This window comes from Oncorhynchus mykiss, chromosome 23, assembly GCF_057628025.1.
Source record: "Oncorhynchus mykiss isolate SJ-2025 chromosome 23, ASM5762802v1, whole genome shotgun sequence".
In the NCBI taxonomy this organism is placed as follows: Eukaryota; Metazoa; Chordata; class Actinopteri; order Salmoniformes; family Salmonidae; genus Oncorhynchus; species Oncorhynchus mykiss.
The window spans coordinates 2153867-2172500 of record NC_143044.1 but is presented as its reverse complement, the minus strand read 5'-3'; the positions used below and the strand labels follow the sequence as shown (position 1 = coordinate 2172500).

Sequence of the window (18634 nt, the reverse complement as noted above, 5' to 3'; positions counted from 1 at the left end):
CACATATGCTGAGCACTTGTTGGCTGCTTTTCCAACTCATCCCAAACCATCTCAATTGGGTTGAGGTCAGGTGATTGTGGAGGCCAGGTCATCTGATGCAGCACTCATCACTCTCCTTGGCCAAAAAGCCCTTACATAGTCTGGAGGTGTGTTGGGTCATTGTCCTGTTGAAAAACAAATGACAGTCCAACTAAGCGCAAACCAGATGGGATGCCGTATCACTGCAGAATGCTGTGGTAGCCATGATGGTTAAGTGTGCCTTGAATTCTAAATAAATCAGTGATAGTGTCACCAGCAAAGCAGCCCCAAACCATCACACCTCCTCTGCAATGCTTCAAGGTGGGAACCACACATGCGGAGATCATCCGTTCACCTACAAACTAACGGAAGTTGGAACCAAAAATCTCAAATTTGGACTCATCAGACCTAAAGACAGATTTCCACCGCTCTAATGTAATTTGCTTGTGTTTCGTGGTCCAAGCAATTCTCTTCTTCTTATTGGTGTCCTTTCGTAGTTTCTTTGCAGCAATTCAACCATGAAGACCTGATTCATGCCATCTCCTCTGAACAGTATATGTTGAGATGTGTCTGTTACTTGAACCCTGTGAAGCATTTATTTCTGAGCCTGGTAACTCTAATGAACTTATCCTCTGCAGCAGAGGTAACTCTGGGTCTTCCTTTCCTGTGGCGGTCCTCATGAGAGTTTCATCATATCGCTTGATGTTTTTTGCAACTGCACTTGAAGAAATATTAAAAGTTCTTGACATTTTCCGTATTGACTCACCTTCATGTCTAACATGATGGACTGTTGTTTCTCTTTGCTTATTTGAGCTGCTCTTGCCATAATATGGACTATTTTACCAAATAGGGCTATCTTCTGTATACTAACCCTACCTTGTCACAACAGAACTGATTGGCTCAAATGCATTAAGAAGGAAAATAACTACACAATAACTTTTAACAAGGCACACCTTTTAATTGAAATGTATTCCAGGTGACTACCTCATGAAGCTGGTTGAGAAAATGCCAAGAGTGTGCAAAGCTGTCATCAAGGCAAAGAGTGGCTACTTTGAATAAATATATTTCGTTTTTTTAAACACTTTTTTGGGTTACTATATGATTCCATATGTGTTATTTCATAGTTTTGATGTCTTCACCATTATTCTACAATGTAAAAAATAGTACAAATAAAGAAAAACCCTGGAATGAGTAGGTGTGTCCAAACTTTTGACTAGTAGAGTATATATATTTTCTTATGGCAGACGAGACACCTGTCTGATTCACACCTGTCCCAGTGGACTAATCCATTGCGGAGGCTGCGGGGATAGCACACCAGTATCACCAGTAGTACATTTACGGTTAATTCCCATTATTTCAAATCTACAATGTTTGTTTGGTTAAGGTTATTTCTGTTAATGATTTCAATATATTATTATTACAGTCTTTTACCATTGTCATTGTCGGAGTGGGCACGTTGACTGAGGACTGCACAACCTAGGATACACTGTGAGGAACAAGTTTTGGTTTATTTCATTCTTTTGTTTGTAGCGCTCTCGTCAATGTTGAGTAAGGACACACAATCACATCACGCATTTCACCTGTCTTTGTGCATGTCTCACTCCCTCCAGGTGTCGCCCACCTTCCAAAGTGTCCTCTGTGTATTTATACCTTTGTTCTCTGTTTGTCTGTTGCCAATTTGTTTTGTTTTGTGAAACCTACCAGCGTTTCTTCCCCTGCTCCTGTCTGTTCTTGCTCCTGTTTTCTCGTCCTTCCCAGTTTTGACCGTCCTGCCTCCCCTGATCCTGAGCCTGCCTGCCGTTCTTACCTTGCCCCATCTCACTGGATTCGACATTGTCTGCATCTGGGTCATACCTGAATCCTGATAGTACGAACTGGCCATTACTGACCCAGCAGACTCAGACCAGCTCCACAACGCCCTCTCCTCCCAAGGAGCCATCATTGGAAGGCACAAGGAGTTGCTTCGTGGTCTCGTGGAAGGGTTCCAGACCTTGGCCGAATGCCATGACCGAGCGTTTAACACGCTGGAGCAATTCTGTGGGTTGTCTGTTAGGCAGCCTACCCCAGTGTCCTGAGAACCCCGCTTACCTCTTCAAGATCACTACGCTGGGGATTCCAGAACCTGCCAGGCTTTTCTCTCCCAGTGCTCCCTCATTTTCGAGCTGCAGCCTTCTTTATTCACCTTAGACCGCTCGAGGATAGCGTACATCATAACAGTAATGTCCGGGAGGGCACTTGCCTGGGCCATGGCGGTGTGGAAGTAACAATCCGCCGTCTGCCTCAGTCTGGAGGAGTTCATGGAGGAGGTTCGGAAGGAGCTTGATTCCCTGTTGTCCAGGAGAGTCTGCTCGCAAGCTCCTCCAGCTACGTCATTACTCCCGTAGTGTGGCAGACTATGCAGTGTATTTCCACATATTGTCAGCTGAGAGTGCTTGGAACCCGGAAGCGCTGTTCAACATGTTCCTACACAGATTATCGGAGGAAATAAAGGACGAGCTTGCAGCCCGGGAACTACTGACGGATCTCGACTCGCTCATCGCCTTGACCATTCGGATCGATGGGTGACTACGGGAATGAAGGAATGAGAGGAGATTCGATTCCACCTCGCCTCCGAGGGAGCCCGGAAGTCCCCGGCGGCTCCGTTGCCAAGAGAACCTTAGGCTACCCGAGTTCCCCCGAGAGCCTCCGAAGACTGCCGATTCACCTCTTCCTGAGCCCATGCAACGAGGCAGAGCTAGGCTGTCTCCAGCTGAACGGCTATACAGGCTTCACACTAAGAGCTTCCTCTATTGCGGGACTACTGGTCATTTTGTCTCCACCTGTAGGTAGGAGCGAGTGCTCTGGTGAACCATATGGAGAACTTTTCCTCTTTCCTCTTTTCCTCTCCCCTTACTGGCATCCCTTTTCATGCCAAGTTGATGGTCCTAAGCTTCGGGCAGTTAACTTTGGGTACATCATTTTAGGTGCAAATTGCAAAAAGGGGCGGATCCTTCGGAGGTTTTAACTTCTTATGGCTGCAGGGGCACTATTGAGTAGCTTGGATGAAAGGTGCCCAGAGGTGCCCAGAGTAAACGGCCTGCTCCGTTGCTAATATATGCATATTATTAGTAGTATTGGATAGAAAACACTCAGGAGTTTCTGAAACTGTTTGAATGGTGTCTGTGAGTATAACAGAACTCAGATGGCAGGCAAGAACCTGAGAAGAAATCTAAACAGGAAGTGAGAAATCTGTATATTTTCAAACCATTGCCTATTGAAATCCCTGTTAGATATGAATGAAGATTCACTTCCTAAGGCTTCCACTAGATGTTAACCGTCTATAGAAATATGAATGAGGCTTCTACTGTGTTGTGGGACTGAATAAGAACAGAATGCATCAGACTGCTGGCAGAGAGCCAGTACCAGGTCATGCGCATAGCACATGTTATCTTCCTGCTTTCCGTTCCTCCTCAAGACACAAAGGAATTCTCCGGTTCGAACTTTATTGAAGATATATGATAAAAACTTCCTAATGATTGATTCTGTACTTAGTTTGAAATGTTTCTTCGACCTGTAATATGACTTTTTGAAGATTTTGTCCGAAAAAATGGTCGACCAGCACCAGCGTTTGGATAGGTGTACCAAACGCGCTAACAAAAGTAGCTAACTGGACATAAATAACGGACATTATCGAACAAATCGAGCATTTATTGTGGACCTGGGATTCCTGGGAGTGCATTCTGATGAAGATCATCAAAGGTAAGGGAATATTTAGCATGTAATTTATGGTTTATGTTGACTATAACATGGCGGCTAATTTGACTATTGTTCTGAGCGCCGTCTCAGATTATTACATGGTTTGCTTTTTCTGTAAAGTTTTTTAAAAATCTGACACAGCGGTTGCATTAAGGACAGGTATATCTATAATTACATGTGTATAACTTGTATTATAATCTACATTTATGATGAGTATTTCTGTTGAATCTGTGTGCCTATGCAAAATCTCTGGAGGTTTTTGGAACTAGTGAATGTAATGTGCCAATGTAAACTCCGATATTTTTTTATATAAATATAAACTTTATCAAACAAAACATACATGTATTGTGTAACATGAAGTCCTAAGAGTGTCATCTGATGAAGATTATCAAAGGTTAGTGATTCATTTTATCTCTATTTGTGCTTTTTGTGACTCCTCTCTTTGGCAGGAAAAATGACTGTTTTTATTGTGGTTTGGTGGTGACCTAACATAATCGTTTGTGGTGCTTTCGCTAAAAAGCATATTTGAAATTGGGCACTGCGGTGGGATTAACAACAAGACTGCCTTTAAAATGGTATAAAATACATGTATGTTTGAGGAATTTTAATTATGAGATTTCTGTTTTGAATTTGGCGCCCTTCACTTTCACTGGCTGTTGTCATATCATCCCGTTAACGGGATTTCAGCCCAAACAGGTTTTTAAAGGGATACTTTGGGATTTTGGCAATGAAATCCTTTATCTACTTCCCCAGAGTCAGATGAACTAGAAGACATTTTATGCATCTGTGTAAAGTATGAAAGAAGTTAGAGGTAGTTTCGCAAGCCAATGCTAACTAGCATTAGCAAAATGACTGGAAGTCAAATAAAATACAATTATTTGGAGCATTGTCAAATGCAGCATAAATAAAAGGTGAACACTAACAGTGAAATGCTTTCTTATTGGCCCTTCCCAACAATATATATATATATATATATATATATATATTTTTTTTTTTTTACAAATAATATAAAAATAATAACACAAGGAATAAATACATAATGAGTAATGATAACTTGGCTATATGTACAGGGTACCCATACCGAGTTGTTGTGGGGGTACGAGGCAATTGAGGTAGATATGTACATATACGTAGGGATAAATTACTATGCAACAGGATAGATAATAAACAGTAACAGCAGCGTATGTGATGAGTCAAAAGAGTGAGTGCAAATAGGGTTAATGCAGATAGCCCGGGTAGCTATTGGTTAACTGTTTAGCAGTCTTATGGCTTGGGGGTAGAAACTGTTCAGGGTCTGGTTGCTTCCAGACTTGGTGGATTGGTACCGCTAGACGAGCAGTAGCATAGAGAACAGTCTATGACTTGGGTGGCTGGAGTCTTTGACACTTTTTAGGGCCTTCATTTGACACCGCCTGGTATAGAAGCTCGACCCCAGTGATGTACTAGGCCATACGCACTACCCTCTGTAGCGAATTGAGGTTGGATGCCAAGCAGTTGCCATACCAAATGGTGATGCAGCCAGTCAAGATGTGAGTCTATAAGTATCTAATAGCATGCTATAGACAGTGTCATGACTCACCTGACAGTGGATCAAAAGACCCATTAGCTAGGCAAATGTTTGAAGATAGCCAGACCTCCTCTCTCCGACAGAAGAGGGGAAGGGGGGCTGTGCCGATCTTGACACCTTAACATCGGGTCGTAAATTTAGAGAGAACTTTCTATTTTTTGCCCTGCAGTATTGGGAAAGAAATCCCTTTGTCTACAGAAGACCTTTGCCGCCAAAAACTCTAACGGCCAAAGAATGAACATTGGAACAATATTCATAAGATAGGAATATTAAGAATGGTCCGTGGGGATCTAAAGAATAATCCTGTCATATGGTTTGTTATTTTGTGATGCCATTATGGATGGTATAACTAAGTAACTGTAACTCTGAAAGTGTACACATCCTATGTATCAAGTTTACATCTACATGTTGTATAAAATATATGATTAAATATGAAAATAATTTTGTGAAGATAGCAATGTGATTTTAGCCTTCTAAATGGGATAATTGCTTTTCATATCAATTTGTGCCCAGCCAGTAACCATGCCCAAGTGAGAACAGACATTGTGTTGGTGTGATGGAATGCCCCTTTTGGCCAGAGTGCTTAAAAAGGACTCGTTAAAGAAATTTACATTATACCAGCCTGGCGGACAGCATGAGCAGAACGTTACGAAATGGTTTAAACTCTATAGATTAAGTACACGGACGGTGAAAAGCACACAGACGGACGGGCGGCAAGGTAGCCCAGTGGTTAGAGCGTTGGACTAGTAACCGGAAGGTTGCAAGTTCAAACCCCCGAGCTAACAAGGTACAAATCTGTCGTTCTGCCCCTGAACAGGCAATTAACCCACAGGCCGTCATTGAAAATAAGAATTTGTTCTTAACTGACCTGCCTAGTTAAATAAAGGTAAAATAAAAAAAATAAAAAAATAAAAACAGATGTCATGAATGGTTAAAACTACAAGACCAAAACATGTATTTTGGTCTCGTAGTGGTCTCAATGATTGAATATTCAGGGTTCAGCTCCCGACAACTTTACCCGCCAGCAGCTGGCATGTAAATCAATCATTGAGATCACTATGAGACCAAAATATGTGACTTTCTTACCACTTTGAAATGGTAAGAAACTCTGAAGCTCTAAACCTCAACACGAGAAGATAGCCTTCCATAGGAGACCAGAAACATTCACAGTCAGCAGCTGTGCAGGTAAAATTGGTCCTAGAATTTGGCCAAAGACACGAGGGGAAAGAACAGATCCCTCTTGGTACATCTGAAGCCTCTATCTAACAACCACTCCACTACCAAAGAAGACGGACTTTGTGATCTCTGGTGGACAACCAGAGCCTTACATTGAGCCACTACCCAGAGACGGATCGATTGGTTTCAACAGAGAGACGACAGAGAAAGACAGCTCCGCGTAAATATACACTGCTCAAAAAAATAAAGGGAACGCTTAAACAACACAATGTAACTCCAAGTCAATCACACTTCTGTGAAATCAGACTGTCCACTTAAGAAGCAACACTGATTGACAATACATTTCACATGCTGTTGTGCAAATGGAATAGACAACAGGTGGAAATTATAGGCAATTAGCAAGACACCTGGGACCTTTTGTAGTGCCAACAGAAGAAGATCATCAAAGGTAAGGCATTTTTTATATCGCTATTTCTGACTTTCGTGTCGCATCTGCCTGGTTAAAATATGTTTTTCATGTGTTTGTATGCGGGGCGCTGTCTTCCGATAATCGCATGGTGTGCTTTCGCCGTAAAGCCTTTTTGAAATCTGGCACAGAGGCTGGATTAACAAGAAGTGAAGCTTTATTTTGATATATTACTCTTGTGATTTTATGAAAGTTAAATATTTATAATACTGTAGTTTGAATTTCGCGCTCTGCAATTTCACCGGATGTTGGCCAGGTGGGACGCTACCGTCCTGCCCATAAGAAGTTAAGCCGCTTACATGTCCTAATAATTAGAAAGGTTGCTAAGAAAACGAGGTGTTTTAATCAGTGTATGCTTACTTTGATTTTGACCTTATGCTGATTAAGATAAGCAGAGTAAAGTGTTTACATGACTATTGCCATACTCGGCCTACTGCCATAATCTGTTTAACCTTTTAGGGATATGAGGCAGCATTTTCACTTTTGAATGAATAGCGTGCCCAGAGTGAACTGCCTCCTACTCTGTCCCAGATGCTAATATATGCATATCATTATTAGTGGATAGAAAACACTCTGAAGTTTCTAAAACTGTTTGAATGATGTCTGTGAGTAGAACAGAACACATATGGCAGGTGAAAACCTGAGAAAAATCCTACCAGGAAGTGGGACATCTGAGGTTTGTAGTTTTTCAAAGCTTGACCTACCAAATACACATTGCACTTCCTACGGCTTCCACTAGATGTCAACGGTCTTTTGAAACTTGAATGAGGTTTGTTTGAAATGTTTGAAATGTTTTGGCAAAGTTTACAGGTAACTTTGAGATATTATGTCGTCAAGTTGAGCAAGTTGGAACCAGTGTTTTTCTGGATCAAACGCGCCAAATAAATGGACATTTTGGATATATATCGATGGAATTAATCGAACAAAAGGACCATTTGTGATGTTTATGGGACATATTGGAGTGCCAACAAAAGAAGCTCATCAAAGGTAAGGCATGAATTATATTTTTATTTCTGTGTTTTGTGTCGCGCCTGCAGGGTTGAAATATGGTTTCTCTCTTTGTTTACGGAGGTGCTATCCTCAGATAATAGCATCGTTTGCATTCGCCGAAAAGCCTTTTTGAAATCTGACATGTTGGCTGGATTCACAACAAGTGTAGCTTTTATTTGCTATCTTGCATGTGTGATTTAATGAAAGTTAGATTTTTATAGTAATTTATTTGACTTTGGCGCTCTGCATTTTCCCTGGCTTTTGGCCAGGTGGGACGCTAGCGTCCCACATGTCCCAGAGAGATTAAGGAGAGGACTATATTTAATTCTGTGAATAACACTAGTGTCTTTTATCAATGATGAGTATGAGTATTTCTGCAAAATCACCGGATGTTTTGGAATCAAATCATTACTGCACATAAGGTGCCAATGTAAACTGAGATTTTGGGATATAAATATGCACATTATCGAACAATACATACATGTATTGTGTAACATTATCTCCTATGAGTGTCCTCTGATGAAGATCATCAAAGGTTAGTGGTTAATTTTATCTATATTTCTGCATTTTGTGACTCCTATCTTTGGCTGGAAAAATGGCTGTGTTTTTCGACTTGGCGGTGATCTAACATAATCATATGTTTTGCTTTAGCTGTAAAGCATTCTTGAAATCGGACATGATGGGTAGATTAACAAGATGTTTATCTTTCATTTGCTGTATTGGACTTGTTAATGTGTGAAAGTTACATATTTCAAAAAAATATTTTTGAATTTCGCTCGCTGCCTTTTCAGGGGAATGTTATCGAGGGGTTCCGCACTTGAAAGGTTAATATTGAATTATTAGTGTGCATGCTAAGGTACTCAATGAATACTCTCCCTCTCTGTCTTATAACTGGGCCAAGAGCGGCACATCCTGGATAAAACAGGAGAATACAGTCGTTTATTAACCTCACCAGTGTGTGTATGTGTGTGTGTGTGTGTGTGTGTGTGTGTGTGTGTACCTCCAGTAGCAGCAGTAGGGGGTGTGTGTGTTCTTTGGCAGGCACGTTGAGCAGGCTGTCCATTAAGAGGATACGGATGAAGTCACACACCTGCTTCCTGGTTGGCTGACACACCTCTTCACTCTGAGGAGGTGAGAGCAAGAATTTCACTATTTATCAAAACCCCCATCATAGGTCTGATGCCACTACAAAAGGAAGATGAAGTAGAGGAGGAGAAAGACACACACACCTCAGGGGGAAACACAGTGCTGGCGAGCGTGTGTAGAAACTCTGGAGACGTCCATAGTGGGTCTCGGGGGCGGTGATTGTGTACCAGACAGAGGAACTGCATCACACTGCCGGGAAACTGCAACTCCCAAGATGCATCAGCGGCAGATGACCGCTATACATGGAGAGCGACAACAAACAGGACAGTTTTTAGATTGAGGAAGGGTGTATAGTAAATTCAAACTGATGCCATTAATAGTAACCATTTACAATGTTAAGTGCTTTGAGACTACATTAGCGCAATTGTCTCAGAGTGAGAATGTAAAATAACTTCTGTGTTATGTTTTGAACCCAGTTGTCTCACCTGTGTGATGATGGCCTTGACCAGCTCCAGTAGCATGGCTGCAGACTTGGAACACAGCTGTAAGGGAGCAGAGTTTGTGTACTCTGTGCTGTCAATCACTGCCTGCAGAACTTCATCCAGATCCAGCTACAGAGGAGACCACAGAGGACATACACTTTTAAAGTCCAACACAGGAATCATCTCATGGATGCCAAAATAGATTTAGCTTTGTTTGATTTACTTTACAGTTAATCATGAGAATTGAATTGTGCAAAATAACAGGAGTGGTAGGAGCCCTATTAAAATGCTCCTAATATCTTGCCATGTCACTTCAATATAACTTAAGTTACTTTAATGTACTTTAACTATATTTATATCCAGGTCAGTTAGTGTCATGTTACCTGTCCGTCAGGCGTTTCTCCTCCTCTCTTCCCCAGCAGTAGAGCGGCCAGCGCTCCGTACACCTGAGGCAGGTGAGCCTGGCGGACCAGAAGCCTTTGCAGCACGTCGAAGCCTGCGCAAGTGACACTCTGACACTCATAGGACCACTCATAAGCTCTCAGGTTGTCTAAGAAACACACAAAGACAAATACCATACAATACATTAAAGGAAAGAATACACCACCGGTGCCAGACTCCGGTGGGTATTTAAGGTGTTTTACAATACGTTCGGTTGGAGGGTAGTACACAAAACAACAAGCCATTGATTAGAGTGTAAGTCTACACAGTCAACACGATGAGAGTATAAACTTCTTTGCATATCTACTCATGTAATATAAACAATTAGAAAACGGGTTGTTTGGATCCTGGATGCTGATTGGTTGATAGCAGGGAGTTATAGCACCACAATACCCGCATTCCACAGGTAATTCCTGTTAACATCCACTCTCCCACAGGCGTGACTGACAGCTTCTCTGAGCAAGGCAAATTCAGTTATCAGGATCATTATAAAGGATATAAACAAAAAAAATGGCGATAAAGAAATGAAGGTAAAAGAAACAAAAGTGCACATAGTTTGCAGTCATTTCAGCTGCTTGATGTTATTGTGTGTTAGCTTGCCTTTAGCCTAGCTATCCTCCATAACTATATTATTGATTTGACAATCAGCTGGTTGTTGCCTATTTATACATTATTCATCAAATCATTAAGTTCTTGTTGCCTAGTTATATACTGAACAAAAATATAAATGCAACATTCAACAATTTAAAAGATTTTACTGAGTAACAGTTCATATAAGAAAACAGTCAATGTTCATATAAGAAAACAGTCAATTTAATTAAATGCATTAGTCCATAGTCTATGGATTTCACATGACTGGGCAGGAGCGCAGCCATGGGTGGGCCCACCTACTAGGGAGCCAGGCCCACCCCACCCACTGGGGAGCCAGGCCCTGACAATTAGAATCAGTTTCTCCGTACCAAAGGGCTTTATTAGAAATACTCCTCAGTTCATCAAGTGTCTGGGTGGTCTCAGATGATACTGCAGGTGAAGAAGCCAGATGTGAAGGTCCTGGGCTGGCGTGGTTACATGAGGTCTGCGGTTGTGAGGCCAGTTGGACATACTGACAAATACTCTAAAATTAAGTTGGTGGCAGCTTATGGTAGAGAAATGTACATTCAATTCTCTCGCAACAGCTCTGGTGGACATTCCTGCAGTCATCATGCCAATTGCACACTCCCTCAAAAGAGTGGCCTTTCACTGTCCCCATCACAAGTTGCACCTGTGTAATGATCATGCTGTTTAATCAGCTTATTGAACACCTGTCAGGTGGATGGATAATCTTGGCAAAGGAAGAAAAAAAATGTATGTAAATGTAAACAAATTTGAAAAAACATTTTTGAGAGATTTGAGAAATTTGGGGATCTTTTATTTCAGTTCATGAAACATGAAACCAACACTTTACATGTTGCGTTTATATTTTTGTTCAGTATCAATTATTTATTAAATCATTAAGCCTATTTATTGAAGTTCTTGTCTCTCGTCATTATTGAACCTCTGCTAGCTAGCTAGCTACATGCCAATGATTTCTTTAACATTGCAACGTGGAATGAATAGAATGAAAGACTGGGTCAAAAAAATTAACAACATGTTTATGTTTATGAAACATAATACAAATCATGTTATGGACTATAAAACATACAGTATCTAAACAAAAGCATATCATACCTATGACAACAGAGGGTTCATCCAGGCTCTCTACTAGGGTGCCTGGGAACACGCCCTCTCTGAAGCTGTTCCGCTCGCTCTGATTGGCCAGGAGAAGTGTGAGTAGGCGGAGCCCTAGGCACAGGGTGGAAGAGTGGAGGCGGGGCTGCAGGAACAGCAGGAACCAATCACTGCCCAGTGTCTGGATCAGCTCTTTCCGCTCACTGCAGGTGGACACACACACACACACACACAGTAGATCAAACATGTTAAAAATGCAGTAGTTCCATTGAACCCCATGTTAACCCGATGGTGAGCGGTTTGACCCTGCAGGTACTCACTCTGCAGTGAGAAGACTGTCTGAGCTGATGAGGTCACAGAGAGAAGACAGCAGTTGATTACGGACCCACACTAGTCTGGCTGGACTGAAACTTTGAGCTACAGGAGAGAGGGGAGAGAATTACTAAACACTGACAGTGGTTGGGTTTCTACTAAGCTAATATACGGCATTGTTTTAAGATGGCCATACCATGGATCATTTAGCAATTTGAATTTGAATTTTAGGTCCCCTGTAAGTATAAAAAAAGATACACAAAAAAATAGTTGAATATGGTCTTACTGCTATTAGCCCATAGAAATGCATTGAATAACATATTCATACATGGCAAAACACAGTCAAAACATTTATCCAAAGGAAGTAAGTTTTGTGTCTGTCCTCCATTCAGTGGTCAGTGTATTAGGTTCAACCATCTAGAACCAGGTCAGACCTCCCTTTGCCGCCAGAACAGCCTGAATTCTTCAGGGAATGGAAACGCTGCTCAATTGGTATCAAGGGACCAAACGTGTGTCAGGAAACATTCCCCACACCCTTACACCACCACCAGTTGACACCAGGCAGGATGGGGCCAGGCAGGATGGTGCTGCAATAGCCCATCCGTGACAAGGACCGACGAGTTCGGCATTCCGAGATGCCGTTCTGCACACCACTGTTGTACTGCGCTGTTATTTGTCTCTTTGTGGCCCACCTGTTAGTTTGCACGATTCTTGAGCTCCTTTGATTGCTCATCAATGATTTTTTGTTTGTCGCACCATTCTCATTAAACCCTAGACACTGTCATGTGTGAAAAGTCCAAGAGGCCTGCCATTTCTGAGGTATTGCATACGGCGCGCCTGGCACCAACGATCATACCATGGTCAAAGTCACTTAGGTCATTTGTTTTGCCCATTCTAACATTCAATCGAACAGTAACTGAATGCCTCGTTGACTGTCAGCCTGCTTTTTTTGTCACTAAAGTACTTCCATATATACTGGACGTACAAAACATCAGGAACACCCTGCTAATATTGAGTTGCACCCCAATTTAAATCAGAACAGCTTTAATTAGATGGTGCATGCACTCTACAAGGTATCAAAAGCGTTCCACAAGGATGCTGGCCCATGTTGACACCAATGCTTCCCACAGTTACGTCAAGTTGGCTGGATGTCTTTTGGGTGGTGGATCATTCTTGATACACACGGGAAACTGTAGAGATGAAAAACTCAGCAACATTGCAGTTCTTGACAAACTGGTGCGTCTGGCACCTACAGTGCCTTGCGAAAGTATTCGGCCCCCTTGAACTTTGCGACCTTTTGCCACATTTCAGGCTTCAAACATAAAGATATAAAACTGTATTTTTTTGTGAAGAATCAACAACAAGTGGGACACAATCATGAAGTGGAACGACATTTATTGGATATTTCAAACTTTTTTAACAAATTAAAAACTGAAAAATTGGGCGTGCAAAATTATTCAGCCCCTTTACTTTCAGTGCAGCAAACTCTCTCCAGAAGTTCAGTGAGGATCTCTGAATGATCCAATGTTGACCTAAATGACTAATGATGATAAATACAATCCACCTGTGTGTAATCAAGTCTCCGTATAAATGCACCTGCACTGTGATAGTCTCAGAGGTCCGTTAAAAGCGCAGAGAGCATCACGAAGAACAAGGAACACACCAGGCAGATCCGAGATACTGTTGTGAAGAAGTTAAAAGCCGGATTTGGATACAAAAAGATTTCCCAAGCTTTAAACATCCCAAGGAGCACTGTGCAAGCGATAATATTGAAATGGAAGGAGTATCAGACCACTGCAAATCTACCAAGACCTGGCCGTCCCTCTAAACTTTCAGCTCATACAAGGAGAAGACTGATCAGAGATGCAGCCAAGAGGCCCATGATCACTCTGGATGAACTGCAGAGATCTACAGCTGAGGTGGGAGACTCTGTCCATAGGACAACAATCAGTCGTATATTGCACAAATCTGGCCTTTATGGAGAGTGGCAAGAAGAAAGCCATTTCTTAAAGATATCCATAAAAAGTGTCATTTAAAGTTTACCACAAGCCACCTGGGAGACACACCAAACATGTGGAAGAAGGTGCTCTGGTCAGATGAAACCAAAATTGAACTTTTTGGCAACAATAGAAAACGTTATGTTTGGCGTAAAAGCAACACAGCTGAACACACCATCCCCACTGTCAAAAATGGTGGTGGCAGCATCATGGTTTGGGCCTGCTTTTCTTCAGCAGGGACAGGGAAGATGGTTAAAATTGATGGGAAGATGGATGGAGCCAAATACAGGACCATTCTGGAAGAAAACCTGATGGAGTCTGGGAGACTGGGACTGAGATTTGTCTTCCAACAAGACAATGATCCAAAACATAAAGCAAAATCTACAATGGAATGGTTCAAAAATAAACATATCCAGGTGTTAGAATGGCCAAGTCAAAGTCCAGACCTGAATCCAATCGAGAATCTGTGGAAAGAACTGATAACTGCTGTTCACAAATGCTCTCCATCCAACCTCACTGAGCTCGAGCTGTTTTGCAAGGAGGAATGGGAAAAAATGTCAGTCTCTCGATGTGCAAAACTGATAGAGACATACCCCAAGTGACTTACAGCTGTAATCGCAGCAAAAGGTGGCGCTACAAAGTATTAACTTAAGGGGGCTGAATAATTTTGCACGCCCAATTTTTCAGTTTTTGATTTGTTAAAACGTTTGAAATATCCAATAAATGTCGTTCCACTTCATGATTGTGTCCCACTTGTTGTTGATTCTTCACAAAAAATACAGTTTTTTATCTTTATGTTTGAAGCCTGAAATGTGGCAAAAGGACGCAAAGTTCAAGGGGGCCGAATACTTTCGCAAGGCACTGTACTTCCATACCTCGTTCAAAGGCCTTCATTATTATATCTTGCCCATTCACCCTCTGAATGGCACACATTCACAAACCATGTCTCAATTGTCTCAATGCTTCTTAAAACCTGTCTTCTCCCCTTCATCTACACTGATTGAAGTGGATTTAACAAGTGACATCAATAAGAGATCACAGTGTTCACCTGGATTTACCTGTTCAGTCTATGAACAGGTGTTCTTAATATTTTGTACACTAAGGGTATACTGTACTTCCAGATTTAAAAAATACTGGTACTGGGCTACGTTCAGACAAGTCTTGTGAGGCTTGTGGGCACCCTAGAGCAAAACAACCAACATGTTTGTGAGAGTCTCACCTTTCGATGTCAGGGTCACATTAGTGTGTAGCCTAAACTGTTCGGACGCTACAGACAGAATTTGGCAAATCGTCGGTACCAACTTCAGACGAGTCCCGTGACTCTTGTGGCGGTCGTAGAGTAAAACATAGAACACCATCATGTTTGTCTTTCCATAGAGGGGCCATATTAGTTTGTAGGCAAAACCGTTTGGACACTACAGACGTTTTCGTGAGAAGACCGATTTTCAGGATGTCTCTTTGTCTGACAAAAACTGCTGTAGCTCTGCCACCTTCCACCGCAGATGCGGAAGGCTGACCTCGGTGGATGTGGTGGATTGCAAAAAAAAACATATCTCTAATTTAAACAGACAGATTTTGACGGGGATTTTTTTTATTGTTATGCTAATTTGATTTATGCGGGGGCGTTAAGGATGTGATTAGGGTTAGTCTAGGCTGGACTTAATCTTGGAAAACCAGAACTAAAATGTGTCGTCAGATGCTCGATTAAGTTCTGGGTGAGACGTGTTAGACAATACTAGAACGAGGAGTGGAAGCAGGGCGGATGCTCCAAACTCTCTCTTTGCAAGTTACAGACAAGTCTATGGGCCAAATGTCCCCTTTCCTACCGAAATTACAAAGACGCAAACACCTGCAAAATCAGAATTTATCTGAAAACAAATGTGTGCTGGAACCAAGTTCCTTGTTCTTCGTCGCATCCCACAGTCTGTTGACAAACACTATGACACTAGTTATGTTACGTGCATCTGTCCACGCAAGATTAGGCTGGACTGGAATAGAGCTATTGGCTACTTGTGGGGCTGTACCTTTGGTTTCCTCATCAAGAGTGTCAGAGAGTCCAGAGCTTTCACTCACACTTGGGGGAGGCACTGTGTACACCAGGAAGAGGCCAAGTCTGGAACAAATAGAAAACACACACCTGGTTTAGTATACTAGTGACATACACACAGCACAATAAGAAGAATGAATGGCTGTCCCATAAAAGACAACGCTAAAACGAAACATGTAAGTACTGCATATGCCTGTGACACAGAGGTGTGTGTACCTGCGTATGTCGGTGGAGGTGAAGTGTTCTCTAAGCAGGCAAGTGATGATACAGGTGGCAACCTTTACTTTCCTGGGGGTCACCATGGGGTCAGCCAATAGGAAGAGCAGTTTGGGCACCAGACCCAGGTTATGCATGACCTTTGCATTACCATGGTCACCACTGGGGGAAAGAGTGGGTGGAGGTGCAGAAGTTCCTTGTTCAATTTACTTGTGGTTGAAGTAAAGTAAGTGTGTAATTTTAACAAGGGTAGCACAACATTTCGTTTTGATGTCTCATGAAGATACTCTACCTTGATGATGTCAGGATTTCAGCAAAGTGATTGAGAACTGACAGGTCCAGACTTTCCGCAGTGTTCTTCCACACCTTCAAATCAAATCAAATTTTATTTGTCACATACACATGGTTAGCAGATGTTAATGCGAGTGTAGCGAAATGCTTGTGCTTCTAGTTCCGACAATGCAGTAATAACCAACAAGTAATCTAACTAACAATTCCAAAACTACTGTCTTGTACACAGTGTAAGGGGATAAAGAATATGTACATAAGGATATATCAAGGGAAGGAGCAAATGTTAGAACACCTTCCTAATATTGAGTTGCACCCCCCCCCCCCCCCCCCCCCCTCCCCTCAGAACAGCCTCAATTCGTCGGGGCATGAACTCTACAAGGTGTCAAAAGAGTTCCACAGGGATGCTGGCCCATGTTGACTCAAAAGCGTTCCACAGGGATGCTGGCCCACACTTGTGTCAAAGTGGCTGGATGTCCTTTGGGTGGTGGACCATTCTTGATACACACGGGAAACTATTGAGCATGAAAGACCAAGCAGCGTTGCAGTTCTTGACACACTCAAATGGGTGCACCTGGCACCTACAGTACTTCCATACCCCGTTCAAAAGCACTTAAATATTTTGTCTTGCCCATTCACCCTTAAAATAACACACATACACAATCCATGTCTCAATTGTCACAAGGCATAAAAAAAATATTTAACCCATCTTCATCCCTTCCTGATTGAAGTGGATTTAGCAAGTGACAGCAATAAGGGATCATAGACTGACCAGGTGAATCCCGGTGAAAGCTATGTCATGGAAAGAGCAGGTGTTCCTAAACTTTGTATACCCAGTCTATATCTAACAGGAGGTGTCTAGGTATCAGCTCTAGGAGTTGATTTGGGAATGTAGGGTTGGTGTGGGGCCAGACGGGAGTATGGTACCTCCAGGTCACAGAGCAGAGCATTGAAGGCGGGTCTGTTGTGTAGACAAGCGGCTCCAGATCCCAGGTGGTCCACTGAACCAGACAGAGACAGCACCAGCTGAAAGGTTCTACTGCTCAACACAGTGCTCTTAATCTTCAGCAGGAATGCTAGGAGCTAGAGACAGGGAGGAGGAGATGGGGAACAGAGTCAACATTCCAAGGCAACTGCTTTTTTATGTAATTATTGTCATCCATAAGTTTGGGCTGTACAGATATGTATGTCATTAGGCGCCATAATTCTATCCATTCCGTTTCGTAAAGACCTGACTGGGTTGTGTTCATTAGGGGATGTAGTGGAAAACATTTCAAAACATTTCGCAAGAGAAGTCCAGTTAATCACACCGTTTCAGTCCATTTTATTCCATTTGGTGACTAATGAACACAACTTTAATGACAGGTGTTTGGGTTGTACCTACCTTGTAGCCGTTGATGCGTGTCATCTCCCGCTCCATGGCAGGGCTTGTCTCCAACACAGACAGCAGAACTTTCACTGCTGCATACAGCGCTCCATCGTCTGCCGCCATAGCAACCATGCTTAGGATCACCGCCGGCCCTCCAAGGTACAGAAAGCTATCCCCTGCGCTGCTGGGAGCGAACGTCCGCACTCCTGACCAACACCACAACACACATTCAAACTGTATACTGTGAACAGTTAATAGTACCATACAGATTGACCTCTGATGAAAGCACACTTACATTTCTTAACTCTTTACACTCGTACCCGTATACGGGTTGGAAATGTCAGATTTGGGTACTAATAAGTGACAAAATATGAACGTAGTGGCTGAACAATAGCATCAGAGCTCTGGCTCTGCGCTTCACAGCACTGTATGTGTTTAATTGGATAACCGTTCTAAACTTGACACTGCATCGAGTCATCTTAATTTTCAGCATTTCCCTCATTCAGACGTTGCACCCAATCCATCCTGGCAATTGGTCAACTTTTTCTAATGTTTTGTTGTCTGAGTGAGGAAAATGCTGTAAATTAAGATGACTCAATGTATTTTGAAAGATGAGATGTTGAGGATTATAATAAATACCGCTTTGATGTAAAACATGCAAGCCAAAACACCTGTCAGTCCAAAGGTATACTTCACATCTCCAAATCATAAAACTCATGTCATATACAGTGTCAACG

At 42.2% G+C, this 18634-nt stretch overlaps 1 protein-coding gene across 3 annotated transcripts in view; it reads right to left on the bottom strand.

Annotated features, from left to right (window-relative positions):
* wdfy4 (WDFY family member 4) overlaps nucleotides 1-18634 on the bottom strand; it is a 168148-nt gene that overhangs the window by 79289 nt on the left and 70225 nt on the right. For all 3 annotated transcript variants that reach the window (XM_036960203.2, XM_036960204.2, XM_036960205.2), the window contains exons 26-36: nucleotides 17913-18103; nucleotides 17456-17611; nucleotides 16533-16606; nucleotides 16241-16402; nucleotides 16002-16090; nucleotides 11989-12085; nucleotides 11669-11871; nucleotides 9904-10070; nucleotides 9524-9649; nucleotides 9182-9334; nucleotides 8953-9075 (exon numbers count right to left, since the gene is read on the bottom strand). In XM_036960203.2, coding sequence (XP_036816098.2) covers nucleotides 8953-9075; nucleotides 9182-9334; nucleotides 9524-9649; nucleotides 9904-10070; nucleotides 11669-11871; nucleotides 11989-12085; nucleotides 16002-16090; nucleotides 16241-16402; nucleotides 16533-16606; nucleotides 17456-17611; nucleotides 17913-18103 — 1541 coding nt within the window. The remainder of the gene's footprint in view (nucleotides 1-8952; nucleotides 9076-9181; nucleotides 9335-9523; nucleotides 9650-9903; nucleotides 10071-11668; nucleotides 11872-11988; nucleotides 12086-16001; nucleotides 16091-16240; nucleotides 16403-16532; nucleotides 16607-17455; nucleotides 17612-17912; nucleotides 18104-18634) is intronic.